The 16,667-nt window shown below is 40.2% G+C and overlaps 1 protein-coding gene across 6 annotated transcripts in view; it reads left to right on the top strand.

Annotated features, from left to right (window-relative positions):
- The window catches only part of DRC11 (dynein regulatory complex subunit 11), a 175,177-nt gene that overhangs the window by 82,467 nt on the left and 76,043 nt on the right, over positions 1-16,667 (top strand). For all 6 annotated transcript variants that reach the window (XM_083350791.1, XM_083350789.1, XM_083350790.1 and 3 more), the window contains 2 exons: positions 1,227-1,334; positions 4,379-4,578. In XM_083350791.1, coding sequence (XP_083206917.1) covers positions 1,227-1,334; positions 4,379-4,578 — 308 coding nt within the window. The remainder of the gene's footprint in view (positions 1-1,226; positions 1,335-4,378; positions 4,579-16,667) is intronic.

The following is a 16,667-nucleotide window of genomic DNA, read 5'->3' as shown; positions in this document are numbered from 1 at the left end:
ATTCCTAATAATAGTAAAATTTAAAATTAATTTAATATAATTTAATATAATTTAATTAAATACTTTAAAATTTAAAATCCCTCAGTCCAGGCCAGACAATTCGAACAACCAGGTTTTTAAGTCCCGGCGAAAAGAGCGAAGGTCGGGGGCAGGCCGAAGCTCCATCGGCAGTTCGTTCCAAAGGGCGGGCGCACTCACAGAGAATGCCCTCCCCCTGGGAATCACCTGCCGGCAATCTCTAACTGGCGGAACCCTAAGGAGGCCCACCCTGTGGGCACGCACAGGATGATGGGAGACTGATGCTGGTAGCAGGTACTCCCTAAGGTAATCTGGACCCATGCCATTTAGGGCTTTATAGGTCTTCACCAGCACCTTGAATCTCACCCAGAGGGCAACTGGAAGCCAATGCAGCTCGCGGAGAAGAGGTGTTACATGAGAATGTAACACCTCATGGAAGTTTAGAATCTATGTCTATGTGTCATTCATGTTAAGAATGCATTCCAACTAAGTAACTGTTAGAGTTGAAAATGTTATATTTTCAACTCTAACAATTTCTACTTGTTTCTACTTAAGTGGACCACTGCTTAAGTATGAGCCAGCAGTGCTGTCAAAAAAGCAAATGCAATCTAGGCTGCATCAACAGAGGGACAGCATCAGGATCATAAGAAATAATAGTATACTTTATACTGCAATAGTGAGGTCACATTTGGAATACTGCATCCAGTTCTGATCACCACGATACAGAAAAGATGCTGAACCCCTAGAAAGTGCAGAGAAGGGCATCAAAGATGATAAGGAATCTGGAGGTTAAATTGTATGATGAATGGTTGAGGGATGTCTAGCCTATTGAAGAGAAGGACTAGGGGTGAGTAGCTGTCTTCCAATACTTGGGAGGTGATCACAAGAAAAGATTGATTTATTCCCCAAAGCACTAGAAGGCAGACAAGAAATATGGATGGAAATTGTGAAAGAGAGATCCAAACTAAAACTAAGGGGACAATGAGTACAATTAATCAATGGAACAACTTGCCTCTTGGAGTTGTGGGTGCTCCACTACAGTTGGCTTTCAAAAATGGACTGGACAGTCATTTGACTGGGATAATATAAGGTCTCCTTCCGTGAGCAGGGGTTTGGATTAGGTTCCTTCCAAAGCTATGATGCAGTGTTCTATATTCTACTTTTTGAAACTAAGCTTTTTGTATTGCACGTTTGTTTCTTCCTTGTAGGTGAGTACAACTATCTGGGGACTATACTTCGACAGGTAGATGTAGAACCAATGCCTTCTCTTACAGATGTGAAGCAACTTATAGCCCTGTATGGAATATTGCCATTAGGTAAGTTCACAGGGAAAACTGGCCAAAGGGCAGAATACTAAGCTTGGGTTCCTGAGAGTTTCATATTTTTATTAGCTATGAAAATGTTTGATTTATTTCTTTTGAAATAGTCCTATACAATTATTATCTCTTAAGCTAAGACAAAATAATTGTCTAATTTAAAAAGTTTTAACTACAGCACCACTCTTTTTATTTAATTTTATTTCCATCACAACAGCATATACAAAAAGGCCATTTGGGGAAAATAACAAATTAAGTCTCCAATGTGTAAATGAAGTTTGAAGAAAGGCTGAGATTTTAATGTACCTTTAATACAGTAGCTAACTTTTCCCCCTTTCCCTTTTATTTATTTAGTTAAAAGGAAAGATACACTTCTAAAAGAGATAATATCAATAAGTATACAAAGAAAGTTTCTCAAATTATACAATTAATGTTCAATATACATTAATAAATGGTAAAACATACCAAGCAAAGTACATTGCATTCTATTTATGACAGATAGATACAAAAAGTATAAAACTTTGAGCTTAGGGCCATATCCTCAATGTATTATTATTTATAAATACTTTGGAAAAGGCTTTAATGCTGGGAAAGATGGAAGGAAAAAGAAGGAGAAAACCAGCAGCAAGGTGGGTAGGCTGAATTACAGTGGTGATGGGGGTGCTATTGGAATGGGCCTATGATAGTTTGCTGCGGCCAACTCGCCAGAGTCAATTCATGGCCAACTTACTACAGGACAACTTGCCATGGCCAATTTGCCACAGGACAATTTGTTGCGGGACAAAAGTTAAACTAGTATCAAAGAAATGGTGGAACAGAATCATTAAAAGAAAGGATGCAAAAGTAGGGGCAGAATGAAATTTGAATGGCAAAAGTTATTTTTTTTATTTATTTTAAATAATTAAATAGAATTGTTAAATTGTCTTGCAGTGAGTTGTCCCACAGCAAGCTGGCCGTGGTGAGCTGGCTGTGGCAAGTTGGTTGCAGGAAATTGGCTGTGGCAACATTCCCTGCTTGAATTGCTGAAGGACAAATTAGAGAGAATTTGGAGAAAATATATATGGTCTGTAAAAATCAATTTGATGGCATGTAACCATCAAAAATCAGAAAAAAGAGAAGAAAAAAGCGTAAAACTAATTTAATATAGAGAAATTTAAATTCTGACTTCCCCCTTCTTTGTGCTTTGACTGATTTACAGTACAGTACAGATGTACAGATGGAATAATGTAAACTTCAGAAACCGTGCTTTAAATGTATCTATATCCCTTGCTGCATGTTATGTAATATATTGGGAAATTATTTTTGCTCCAATTTAAACTTTCGTTTTACACACACACACAAACAAACACACACACACACACACACACACACACACACAAGTATAGATAATCCTCACTTACTGGCTACTCATTTGGTAACAGAAGTTACAACAGCACTGTATGACTGGTTCTTGAAGTTCTGGCCATTGTACGATTCCTATAACCATGTGATTATTATTCGGGTGCTTGGCAACCAATTCACCCTTAGTTGCAACCCAGCCACCCAACCACGTTCAGTCATGTAATCGCCAATTTGCAATCTTCTCTACAGACTTCTCTCAAGCAAATGTGAAGCTGGCAGGGAAGGTTGCATGTCACTTCAGTAAGTCCCCCCAGCCTCCCTGCACTCATTTGGCATGGCACCCTGCTTCCCCTGGCCTCTCTCCATTTGTCTGGCTCCTGGCTTTCCCTGGCCCTGTTTCCCCTAGCCTCCCTTCATGATTATGGTGCAGTGCCCTGCTTCCCCCAGCCTCTCTTCATTCATGTGGCACCCTGCTTCCTCATACTTCCCTTCATTCAGGCAGAATAGTACCCTGCTTCCCCCAGCCTACCTTCATTCTCACATCCTGCACTGGGCCTCTCCCGCCCCCTGCAGCTTCCCTCATTTTGCTTATCTGGGATTCTCACTTCTTCCTTCTTAGTGATCTGCACATCTTGGAGTTATAATGGCAATGAAGACTGCCAGGATTCTTGCTAAGTGATGCAGTCACATGATGTTGCACTTTACAACTGCATCATTTAATGACAACAGTCCCAATCTCCATTGCTGTTATAATTCGAGTACTACTGTACTTATATTGTTAGTTTTGCGATTGCTGCTTAGTCTCACAAGTTTAAGTTCCCAATCAGTCAGGAAATCACATTGTGAAGCTCACATTTAACAGAATAACAGAAAGGGACCTTGGAGGTCTTCTAGTCCAACCCCCTGCACAAGCAGGAGACCCTATATCATTCTGGACAAGTGGCTGTCCAATTTCTTCTTAAAAACCTCCAGTGATGGAGCACCCACAAATTGTGAAGGTTAGCCATTTGACTGGTTAATTGTTCGCAGTGCCAAGGAATTTCTCCTTAGTTCGGGGTTGGTTCTTTCCTTCATTATTTTCCCTCCATTGCTTTCTGTCCTGCCTTCTGGTGCTTTGGAAAATAAGTTGATCCCCTCTTCTTTGTGGCAGCCCCTCAGATATTGGAACACTGCTATTGTGCCACCCCCGGTCCATCTTTTCACTAGACTAGCCATACCCAGTACTTGCAACTGTTCTTCATATGTTTTAGCCTCCAATCCCCTAATCATCTTTGTTGCTCTTCTCTGCACTCTTTCCAGAGTCTCAACAACTTTTTATATTGTAGTGACCAAAACAGGATGCAAGTGTCAAATCTTCTTAAGTACTATCTCATTCCACACCCTGTTTAGACCTTGAGCAAAATTAGTTTAGGATTCAGTTAATTTAAACTGAAAAATACTAATTTTTGTTAGGTCATTGTAAAAATAAGGTTGAATCTTAAATTGTTTAGAATTTTTTTTTTAAAAAGCTTGTTTCAGCTCCAGCCTGGAAATGCAAGTTCTCTTTTGATCCATTCTGTTGCCAAGCCTTTGTCAGTCCCATTAGTTGGTTTGTCCCATGTCTAGCACATAGACATTACAGTTTGGGCTATTAGAAAGAAACTTTCTTTAAATGTATATTTCAAACAATTTAATGGTATCATTGTATTAATTTTATTCTATAGGTTCTCAATCTGTCCATGAAAAAGCTCCTCTAGTGAAAACCTTGCTCTTGGTTGGCCCTGAAGGTGTAGGAAAAAAAATGCTTATTCATGCTCTGTGCACTGAAACAGGAGCCAATCTGTTCAATTTATCTGCAGCAAATATTGCTGGTAAATATCCTGGCAAGGCTGGTCTTCAATTGATGCTACATATGGTTTTTAAGGTAGGGTCCAGAAATATTTCATTAATATTCAACTATAGTCTTAATATTCAAGATTTTAGTAGACAGTAATTTATTATGCACTACTTCTATTTAGTTATGATAATGAATAATTATAACAATGAAAATCCAGAATGTTAAAATAATTTGCTAGTGTTCAGTGTTTCCTGTCTTTCTAAAATCTTTTTATATTAGTGTATACATTTTGAAATCTTTTTTTCTTTGACTGATTTAATCTTCAATCCTATAGTCCATGGGCAATAGAGATTTGTGGTTTTCCAGATGGTGGGAATATTTTGATTTCACAAACCTTGTTTTGGCTCCTGTGGAAAACTGATAATAGTTGCTTTTGTGCTCCTAACAACAACAACAAAAATGAACTGCAAGACAGCCTCCTAGCACTCCTGCAAACCAGTTACTAAACTGTCAGATTAAGAGCTAGGCTCAATTAATTGCACTCATTGTTATATAGAAAAAATGGGGAGGGTGGGATGGCTGGGAAGATAAAAAATGTGCTTTTGTCTTGTTGGTTAGAACTGTGTAGAACTTAAAGAAAACTTCAGCATCAAATGACTTAGAAACAAGAGTTAGGATTAGCTATACAAGTAGTCCTTGCTTAACAACCACAATTATGACTGGCAACTTGGGTGTTAGCAAAGCACTTGCTAAGTGAAACTGCAATTGTGCTTATGATATTGCTTTCCTTAGCTTTACAGACCTGCAAAGGTTGTAAATGGGACAATTTGCCACAAAATTATTTTTTCATCATTGTTTTAACTGAATGGTCATTAAATGAAACAGTCGCTGAATGAGAACTACCTGTATCAGTTTTTGATCTTTCATGTTCTTATAGTAAAATACATTGTATTAATAAACATGGATTTTCATGTTTGATTTTAAAATGTCCTTTGAGGGGACCACATTTTTACTGGGAAATCAGTGGACAAAAAAACCCTTAAGAAATTAAAATTAATCTCTTTTAAGTGCTCTTCCCCTCACAAGATTACATAATATTTCCCCAGCCAGGGATATATGGAATTTTAGAGTTTTTGCTCACCAATCATTTTTCAAAATTGGTCAGTGGCAAAATTAATATTAAGCAGAAAATATGAGGGTGAATAACACTGCTTAGTGACATAAAATGTATGCTTTTATCAAATGATGTAAATTACATGATGACTTCTTGATGAATCGTTTAAGGTACTTGATGAAATTATTATATTAATTACCAATTCATCTATTAGGTTTTTAAAGCTATACCAATAAGATTATTTTGGAAATTATAATCAACAACTCTGCTAATATTTTCATCCTTTTAACTTGACAATAATCTTCCTGTTGCAAAGAGATAATTGTGGCACAGAGCTGCCTCAGATTTTAACTATAGTAAGACATTGTGGGCTGTTCCCTGACACCACTGGATGACATCGCCAGGGCTCGTTGCCTTGGAAGAGTGAGGAAGATTCTCAGGGATGACTCACACCCTGGACGGTATCTCTTTACTCTCCTACCATCCGGTAGGAGATATAGGAATATAGCCAGCTGTACCAACAGGCTGAAAAATAGCTTTTATCCATGGGCTGTTAGGCTTTTAAATGGGACATAATCTTATGCAGAATTGACTTGGGAGGCTGGTGTGTGGTGTAGTTGGTTCACATAGTGTGGTGGGATGGAGGGTTTGTTGTCACTGTGTGTTGGGGGAGAGAGCACGGGGGGAGGCTCAGCTAATCTCAATGTACACATGTTGTACTTTGACAATAAAGGTTTATTATTTATTATTTATTATTATTTATTATTTATTTAGGAAAAGAGAAGCAAAGCAGTTGAAGTGTGGCTGCTTGCTTGCAGAACTGTAAAGCTTCTGAATATGCTAGTTAATTGAATTAAAACACATTTGATTGTCAGACATTCCCAGAGACTCAAATGAAGGACAGCCTTTGAGGTAAAGAGTGTGTGAGAGCTTTATGTAGAAGCTATGCTAATTGCCCCTATAATATCAAGTAGTACAGTTGAGACTTAAGTTTTACCACATTGGTGAGAACTAGGCATCATGTGTAACAAAGAATATATAGTTAGTCCTCTACCTATGACTTCCCATTGTTGGTGGTTGTTAATGACCTCCCCCACCCTCTGCTTTCCCTGATGTGGTCATTAAGCAGAACATGGGTTCCTTAGGTAGGGGAGGCCTAGCACAGGCTCAAGCCCACACCCTGAGATACCCCATGCTCCATTTCCCATCTTTTGGGGTCCCCCAGCCCTTGGGCCAGTTTCTTCCCCCACCGTGTATCCACAGGCAGAAAATGATGGGCACTTCTGAGATTGCACCACATGACCCAGGAATGAAGTGGCTTTCCTAACCTCAGCTCCGCAGCTTTCTTCAGTCCTGCAAAAGACTGTGGAGCTTGGGTTAGGGAAACATGTATGGTTGCTGGGCCATGTGGCACAACCCTGGAAGCAGTCGCCATTTTCCAAGCAGTTGCATTGAATTATGGTCACTTGGAAAATAGCTACCACTTGCAGGACCTTGCCACCAGGCCAGGAACTCTGAAGATCTTCAAAAGTAACTGAAGAGGAGAATGTGGGACCTGGTGGGCTGAAAAGCAGGCCCTAGTCCTGTTGGAACCCGATAAGAAGGAGATAGGCAATGTTCCTGAAGTCAGTCATAAGAGAGAACAACTGCAGTAGCCATAACTTTGGGAGCTTTTGCGTGGATCCACCATAAATTTCAGTGGCCACTAAATGAACAACTGTAAGTCAAGGACTACCTGTACTTCATTGATTATTGTCTATGGAGATTCTCAATTATCCAGATCATGGTTGTCCCAAAGGTGTTTTTTTCCAAAAGGCAATTGGACTTTTCTGGGTTTTTTTCTTCTTTGAAAACATTTGTAAGGATCTGTCTCAATTAAACCACCCAAGAAAGCAGAACTCTTGAAATGTGCATTGGAAGTTTTATTGGAAAGTGTTGACAGCAGGATAATAGGCAGGATTTGAGGATTTCCCACGCAAAACAGTAGATTAAAAGAAACCTTTCAAACCCCACCCCAAGTGTCCGTCCGGCTGGTTCAAACAGAACCAATCCATAGGTGTCCAATTGTTGTGAAAAGAATTGATAAGGTGCCGGTCTCAGGTCTGTCAGGTCTCTCCACAGCTTCTTCCCTCTGCCTGGAGATAAGGCAGATGGCCGGAGGCACATTCCATTCTCACCCCAAGAAAGATAGTTCAAAGAGAATAGAATAAAGCAAAGGAAGTACACTGCTGAATTCCCATAAGTCCCCCTCCCCCTATTAGAATGGCAGAACCCAGAAAAATGAAATGACAGGATAGGAAAGAAAGGCAAAATGCATAGGAAAGAAAGATAAAATGGGTAGGGGTTCTGACAACATTTAGCTCCTCATCCTAGAAGCTACTTGGATGAGAAGTGAAATGTTTTCAAAGAAAAAAATGCAAGAAAGTTCAATTGCCTTTTGGAAAAAGCGCCTTTGGGTTCATTGATTATTCTATATGCAACAACAGCTTCTAAAAGCTAAAATGTTTAGCTTTCTTTTTTTTTATTTAAAAAGTTTTACAATACATTTTGAGTTTAATCCCCCCTCCCCCACCCCTATCTAGCCCTCCCTATCCCTCTCCCCCATTCCCTCCTCCTCCCCCCGACTTCCCAGAGCTAAATACAGGGTATAAAATCAAAAAACAAACATAAGCACCCCTATGTTATCAACAGTAAACTATTAATTCTATCTCCCTCTAGCTCATATAAAATGAATACAAACAATATTAATATTACAAATAAAGTAAAAAAGAAAAAGAGAAAACAGAAAAAGAGCTTTACTCAGAATAGATTTTCTTAATCCCAGTCCTTATTCATATTAATTAAAAAAAAGAAAGAAAAAAAATTTTTCACCTACTATTTGCATTCTCCCACCTTTCTCTAATTTCTAAACAAATTCTCAATTACGCGCCAAAAGCGCCTATCTCTGTTAACCTTAATAATCTCCAACCAAACTAAACTATGATCAAAAATAGTTCTTGCATGTATCACGCCAAATGTCTCGCAGTTCCAGATCATCCTTGAGTTCAAGTAAAAAGAATAAAAAAAGGTTTAGGCAGTCTCTAAGACAACTTGTTGTTAATTAGGAGCTTGCATACCCATTCTCAGTTCAACACATACTTTTAGTCCATAACCCTAATATACTTTTCTAGCAAGCAAATAACATCAATCTTAAATTGTGTTAAATATTTTAAAAAAAACTTTCTTTCTCCTCTATGATAAATTTAATCCATTGAGATTCTAATTTAAAAATTTAATCACCAATCTTGATGCCCCAAAGCTTTTGGAGCACGTCTGTCATAACCCCCATAACTTCTTTGGACCGCACCCCCTCCACAGCTTCACTGTAAGTACGCTTTGGAGATTCCATAACTTTCTGCTGGTCTTGCTCTTGCTCTCGTCTCGCTCTTCTTAGGGCGGCACGCGTCATCCTCTGGCCTCCTGCAACAACCGATGAGACTGTAACTTGATCCCCTCCAACACCATTGTCCTCTATCTGTCTATCTGCAACATCTTGAAGCTTTCCCTCGCCGTATCCCTTTACAGCTTCCAAAAATGATAGGGGGGTTGCTTTTAACACATTACTATAAAAATCACGTGCCTGGGCCACAGTAACCAGACGATGTCTTTTACCTTCGTGCGTCACCACCAGTCCAACTGGAATCTCCCATCTAAACTTAATATCACATTTCTTAAGTTCCTGTACTAGAAATGCAAAATCTTTCCTTCTCCTTAAAATCTTCGGAGGAATCTCTTTTAAAACCAAAACTTCTTGCTCAGCCACTACCAATTTAGTATCATAGGCAGCTTGAATGACTTCATCTCTAATTACTCTCTTTGTAAAATAGACCACCACATCTCTGGGTAACTTCCTCTGTCTTGCAATCCATGAATTTACACGAAAAACTTTGTCCATATTTCCCTCAATTTCAGATGCTGGCTGGCCCAGTACCCCTTCCAGAGTCTCAGAAATCAGCTGCTTTAAATCTTCTTTACAATTCTCCTTTAAACCCCTGATTCTAATAGCATACTGCATCTGATGATACTGAACAAGGCTCAATTCTCCCTCCATTTTATCCCTTATATCTTCATTTTCTAATACCTTTGCTTCTAATATAGAGTTCTTTTGACTGAGATCCTCCACTTTTACATCCAGCTGTTGCACACATTCAGCTACAGATTCAATCATAAACAACATGTCCACCCTCATTGCTCTAAACTTCTCTTCCATCTTCTTCTCCAATTTCTCCATTTTCTCCTCCATTTTCTCCTCCAGCTTTTTCAACTTTTCATCCATCATGTCAGACATCAATTGTGAATGCTTTCCAAGAGCATCTTGTAAATCCTTAAGCGTCAATGCTGGAGGAGGTGCAGGAGGAAGCAAAGCTTGCAATGAGGTCTGTTGCACCAGGGAAGACCCCGCACTCCGAAGAGCTTTAGAAGTTTTAGCCGCCATCTTCCCCCACTTTCACTTATTGCGCACTTTCACTTTAAAGCTATAAAATCCATTGAGCTAGAGAGTAAAGATAAGAGTCCACATCACCTTGACCTCCTGTACCACTCTGCCTGCATCTTGATAATCAAAAGTATTTCCTTTTGGCAGGGGTGGTTGCTAACGCCTGGCTCTGCTCCATAAATCACGGAGCAGAGACGCTGCGCAGCTCGGAGCAACCCAGGCTTCGGGGGGGCTCAATCCTTCAGCCGCCCAAACTCTCAGCTCAGGCGGCCCCGGAGAGCTCAACCCCTACCTGGGGCCTCACCCCCTCCTCTTCTCCCGAGGAGGGGGCTTCAAATCCATCTAAACAGCTGATCGGCGCTGTTTACGATGGAAAAACACAGCTGCGGAGCGGGCAGCCCAAAAACGGCTGTCTTCAGCGTCGCGTCGCCACCGGAAGTCTAAAATGTTTAGCTTTCAACCTGGGAAATACTCCCATACAAAAAATATATTTCTCCTTCAAGGTTCTTTAATCTATTAAATGTAGATTTTGGGCTTATTATACATATGATTGTATATATTTCTCATATATGACATGATTTAATAAGCACTTGTTGAACTCAGACAATTTTCAAGCATTTTGGTTATAAATCATGAGCAACTGTTGATAGTATAGTTTCTAATTGTTCTTACAGATGAAGATATTCTGTTAAATTAATCTCCATAGTATCAGAGACTGACTAGCTTTCTGTTCATAAATCAGCTTTAGCTGATATTTATTCCATAAAATAGTTTCAGAGAACAAGTAAACATTGGAATGGTTTAGATTTAACATTATTGAATGTTTTTCTCTTTGGAAATTTATTAAAAGTTACCAAATTCAAAACATAAATGGAGAAAACAATTAAACACCATTATTTTTATAAACTAGAAAAATAATTTAATGGCCATTCGGTCCATTGCTTTCTAAATGTGCATAGTATTTTAGAGTAGCAGTGATTAGGTATTTTAAGTTAGTTGAACTTATATTTATTTACCCATTGAAATTGTTGAACTTTCAATAGCTCCTTTCCTGAAATGGGCTACTGCTGTTCCAAATGCCCATTTGAAGGGAAGACCTAATCCTAAAGTTGGAAGCAGCCTTTCCTCACTGAGTCTACCTTCCTGCTCAGTGCAGGCATATCATTTACATGCATCCCTTAAGATGGTTCTCTACTACAGCTTGAACACATCCAGTAAAAGGGAGTCTGTGGATAATTAAGTCTACTATACAACCACTTGGTAAAGTGCTCCATGGATGAAACAGAATGCATGGGGGAGGGTTGTTTTTTGTTTTGAAAATGAAACAAAATCTGCCTGTTTCAAGGGATGTAGTTTTGAGTGTGCCTCCTGTTATGAACCATGCATTGTTTTGTGATTTGTATTTTAGGCTCCTTGTTTCCATCTTTTTCCAGCCAATCAATACAGTAGCAGGATCCAGTCATATTTCAGTTGATAATGGTGCAGACTAAATAGTGTGACATGGGAATGGGGTGTTGAGGAAAGAAGTAAGTGTGCATATGGTCAGTGAAGAAGGCTGGTTCAAACTGCATACTTGCAACCTGCTAGGTTGCAGCTTTTTTGTGTGTAAACTTTACTATGGAGAAATTTGGGTTCAGGCATTTTTACTATTCCTCATTTTGCAAGCACTATTTCTGTGTGTCTGCATACCGTATTTTCCGGTGTATAAGACAACTTTTTAACCCATGAAAATCTTCTCAAAAGTCAGGGGTCGTCTTATACGCCGGGTGCTGAAACTTTAGGGACAGGTCTGGCTGGAAAACCTGGAGTTGATCTCCCATTTAGTCTGCGCAGGGAAAGCGGGACCAATTGGAGTAGAAGCTGCAGTCTGTGATTTTTTTACAGGCTGGGGTCTGGGTGTCTTTCCTTCTAAAGTTGAAGAGAAGCTGTAGTCTATCCCAACTTGAAAGGCAGTTGGGGAATGCCGCAGCCAGAGCAGCTGCTTAGCTCTAAGGACACATTTGACTCAGGAACTGGGCTGGCTGGAAAACCTGGAGCGGATCTCCCATTTGGTCTTTTTTTTTAAATCCCATTTATATCCCGCCCTTCTCCAAAGACTCAGGGCGGCTTACAATTTAAAGCACAAATCAATGTGCTTAGCAATAGCCTTCATTCTATGTATATGCCTGCTTATTAGAGCTTTCTCCCCTCCCACAAGCAGCATTATTACAAAGTCAGCTTATTGCTCCCAACAATCTGGGTCCTCATTTTACCTACCTCGGAAGGATGGAAGGCTGAGTCAACCTTGAGCCTGGTGGGATGTGAACCTGCACTAATTGCAGGCAGCTGGTGTTACTTAAGGCTCTGCACAGGGAAAGCTTTAGAATGAATTAGGAAAAGTGAAAAAGTGAATTAGGAAAATAGGAAATGGTTGCTGGAATTGGGTATGTGTAGTTTAACGAAGAGAAGGGTGAGGGGTGACATGATAGCATTGATCCAATATCTCAGGGGCTGCCACAAAGAAGAGGGAGCCAAGCTATTCTCCAAAGCACCTGAAAGCAGGACAAGAAGCAATGGATGGAAACTAGTCAAGGAGAGAAGCAACCTAGAACTAAGGAGAAACTTCCTGACAGTTAGAACAATTAACCAGTGGAACAACCTGCCTCCAGAAGTGGTGAATGCTCCAACACTGGAAGTTTTTGAGAAGAGACTGGAGAGCCATTTGTCTGAAATAGTATAGGGTTTCCTGCCTTAGCAGGGGGTTGGACTAGATGACCTCCAAGGTCCCTTCCAACTTTATTATTATTGTTATTGTTATTTATTATTATTATTATTATTAAGTTTAATCCACTTGCACTGTTTTATGTTTACATGTTTGATGACAAACAGCCTTATGTTTATAAGTGACAGTTTTCCTACTAAGTACCTGCATGTCATAAGCATTTGAATTAAAATTACCATATTAAAATCAAATCTGATGTTTTTAAATTTTTATTTGGTGTGCGTTGGAAGAGGGGTAGTCTTATACGGCGAGTATAGCCCAAACCCTATAATTTAACAGGAAATGTAGGGGGTCGTCTTATACGCCCAGTCGTCTTATACGCCGGAAAATACGGTACTACTTAATTTTTCATACAAGAGTTGCTAATGCTGCTGAGGTCATATAAATGTAGACTACTGCACAATATCAAATGCATGACTTGTTGAAAATTTTTGTGTCTGCACACACTGCATTCTCTCATGTCTTAGTGAAATATTAATGCTATACTTGTAATCATGAAATGCCACCAGCTCTTTATTTTTTCCCCCCAATCAAACAGAATGTTGAAAAAAGTGGTGTAAAGGAGCCCAAGACTCTACTGGTCAATCTGTCAACAGGATAACACTTAAAATCAGGACAGAATGGGCCAGATTTGGTCTGGGGAGGGGAGTTGGCAAAAGAAAGATTGAGCTTAAAAATGGGCTGTAGAGGAAAAACATATCCAACAGTCTCCAGTGCTTTTCTGAGGATGGGGGGGAGGCAGTTTGGCAGCAGCTCAGAACCAATGCCAGTGGCTCCATTCTAAGTCCCCCCCATATCTTCAGGTCATGTGATTTGCAGCAGAACTTTTTAAGGAGCTGGAAAGCTCAGCAGGTTTTTCTAAATTATTTTTTGTTGCAGTCTGTTGTAGTCAAGATTCTTGAGTAGAAACACAAACACCAGGAAATGACGAGACACAAAGCACAAGGCTACTTGCAGAAAAGGCTAAGGAAATTATTTCAAAAAATTCATCTTCACTTTGTGTCAGGTCCCCTTCTGGGGCCCTGCCATTCTCCTGGATGGCGAGGGGGAGGAGGCTTTGGGAGGGAAGAATTCTTTGCACGCTTTCACTTTTGCTCTATCTGCAGGGGAATTAGGGAGGGGGATCATTCCAGAGAATGGATGGCCGCCCTCTCAGTCAATTTTGCCTGTCACCAAGGTCACTGCACCCTGAGGATGACCCATTATTTGTATCGGAGTTCTCAAAACAACCTTGCAACTCTGTATTGGGTGCCAGTGGACTGGTGAAAGGGGTGGTGGTGGAGCTAGAATGGACCATTAGATTCTGTTTGGCTTTACTGTAACCACTGTTTCTCAGTAAAACTTGTTTTGATAATCATCTGGAGTCAAGAGTCATGCTTTCTTGAGAGGGCTAGCTAGGGCAGTTTCTTACATCAAGCAGAATCTGCAAAGTTGGTCAACTGGAGAGGTATCCAGTCCTAACATAGGGACTGCAAGGAATTACTGTAGAATACTGGGGGAAAGCCTCTGCCAGGGCTCACCCTGAAGTGGACCCCTCCGGATGGATGGAGGAGACTAAGTCTATGCCCCAATCACCAGTGCTGAAGAGGATGGAATTGACCAGTTCTATGAAGCCCTACAGCACCTTATAGAACTAACATCAAAAAATGATGTCCTTATCATCATGGAGGATTGGAATGCTAAAGTAGGGAGCCAAAAGATAACCGGAATAACAGGCAAGTTTGGCCTTGGAGTACAAAATGAATGAAGCAGGGCACAGGTTGATAGAATTTTGTCAAGAGAATACGATGGTCATAGCAAACACTCCTTTCCAACAACCTAAGAAATGGCTCTACACATGGACATCACCAGACGGTCAATACAGAAATAAGATTGACTATGTGTTCTGCAGCCAAAGATGGAGAAGCTCTATACAGTCAGTAGAAACAAGACCAGGAGTTGACTGTGGCTCAGACCATGAGCTTCTCATTGCAAGATTTAGGCTTAAACTGAAGAAAGTAGGGAAAAGCACTAGGCTACTCAGGTATGAACTAAATCATATCCCTGATGAATATACAGTAGAGGTGACAAATAGATTTAAGGAATTAGATCTGATAGACAGAGTGCCTGAAGAACTATGAACGGAGGATCGCAACATTGTACAAGAGGTAGCAACTAAAACCATCCCAAAGAAAAAGAAATTCAAGAAAGCCAAATGGCTGTCTGAGGAAGATTTGCAAATAGCTGAGGAAAGGAGAGAAGCAAAAGGCAAGGGAGAAAAAGAAAGATACACCCAATTGAATGCAGAATTCCAGAGAATAGCTGGAAGAGATAAGAATGCCTTCTTAAATGAACAGTGCAAAGAAATAGAAGAAAACAATAGAATAGGGAGGACCAGAGATCTCTTCAAAAAAATTAGAGAGATGAAGGGAACGTTTAATGCAAAAATGGGCATGATAAAGGACCAAAATGGCAGGAACCTAACAGAGGCAGAAGAGATTAAGAAGAGGTGGCAAAAGTACACCGAAGAACTATACAAGAATGAGCTTAATGTCCTTGATAACCATGATGAGGTGGTCACTGACCTCGAGCCAGACATCCTAGAATGTGAAGTGAAGTGGGCCTCAGGAACGCTGAGCAACAACAAAGCTAGTGGAGGTGACAGTATTCCAGCTGAACTATTCAAAATCTTAAAAGATGATGCAGTAAAAGTTCTACACTCAATTTGCCAGCAAATTTGGAAAAGTCAACAGTGGCCACAGGATTGGAAAAGATCAGTTTACATTCCAATTCCAAAAAAGGCAGTGCAAAAGAATGTTCAAACTATCACACCATTGCACTCATTTCACATGCTAGTAAAGTTATGCTTAAAATCCTACAAGCTAGACTCCAGCAGTATGTGGATTGAGAACTACCGGAAGTGCAGGCAGGATTTCAAAGAGGCAGAGGAACTAGAGATCAAATTGCAAACATACGCTGGATCATGGAGAAAGCTAGGGAGTTCCAGAAAAACATCTACTTCTGCTTCATTGACTATGCTAAAGCCTTTGATGATGTGGATCACAACAAACTGTGGCAAGTTCTTAAAGAGATGGGAGTACCAGACCATCTCATTTGTCTCTTGAGAAATCTATATGCGGGTCAAGAAACAACAGTGAGAATTGGACACGGAACCACTGATTGGTTCAAAATTGGGAAAGGAGTCCGGCAAGGCTGTATACTGTCACCCTGCCTGTTTAATTTATATGCAGAGCACATCATGAGAAAGGCAGGGCTAGATTAATCAAAAGTTGGAATTAAGATTGCCTGGAGAAATATTGACAACCTAAGATACGCAGATGATACCACTCTAATGACAGAAAGTGAAGAGGAACTAAAGAGCCTCTTGTTGCGGGTGAAGAAGGAGAGTGCAATAATTGGCTTGAAACTTAACATTAAGAAAACCAAGATCATGGCATCCGGCCCTCTCAATTGTTGGCAAATAGATGGGGAAGAAATGAAGGTAGTGACAGATTTTATTTTCCTGGGCTCCAAGATCACCGCAGAAGGGGACTGCAGCCAAGAAATTAAAAGATGCTTGCTCCTGGGGAGGAAAGCCATGGCAAATCTAGACAGCACACTAAAAAGCAGAGACATCACCCTTCCAACAGAACTGCTTATAGTCAAAGCTATGGTCTTCCCAGTTGCAATGTATGGCTGTGAAAGTTGGACCATAAGAAAGGCTGCGTGCCAAAGAATTGAGGCCTTTGAACTAGGGTGCTGGAGAAGACTCCTGCAAGTCCCTTGGACTGCAAGGCGATCAAACCGGTCAGTCCTAGAGGAAATCAACCCTGACTGCTCTTTAGAAC

The sequence above is a fragment of the Vipera ursinii genome, assembly GCF_947247035.1.
Source record: "Vipera ursinii genome assembly, chromosome: 1".
Taxonomy (NCBI): Eukaryota; Metazoa; Chordata; class Lepidosauria; order Squamata; family Viperidae; genus Vipera; species Vipera ursinii.
The sequence above is the reverse complement of the archived record's forward strand: the minus strand, read 5'-3'. Positions and strand labels throughout refer to the sequence as shown.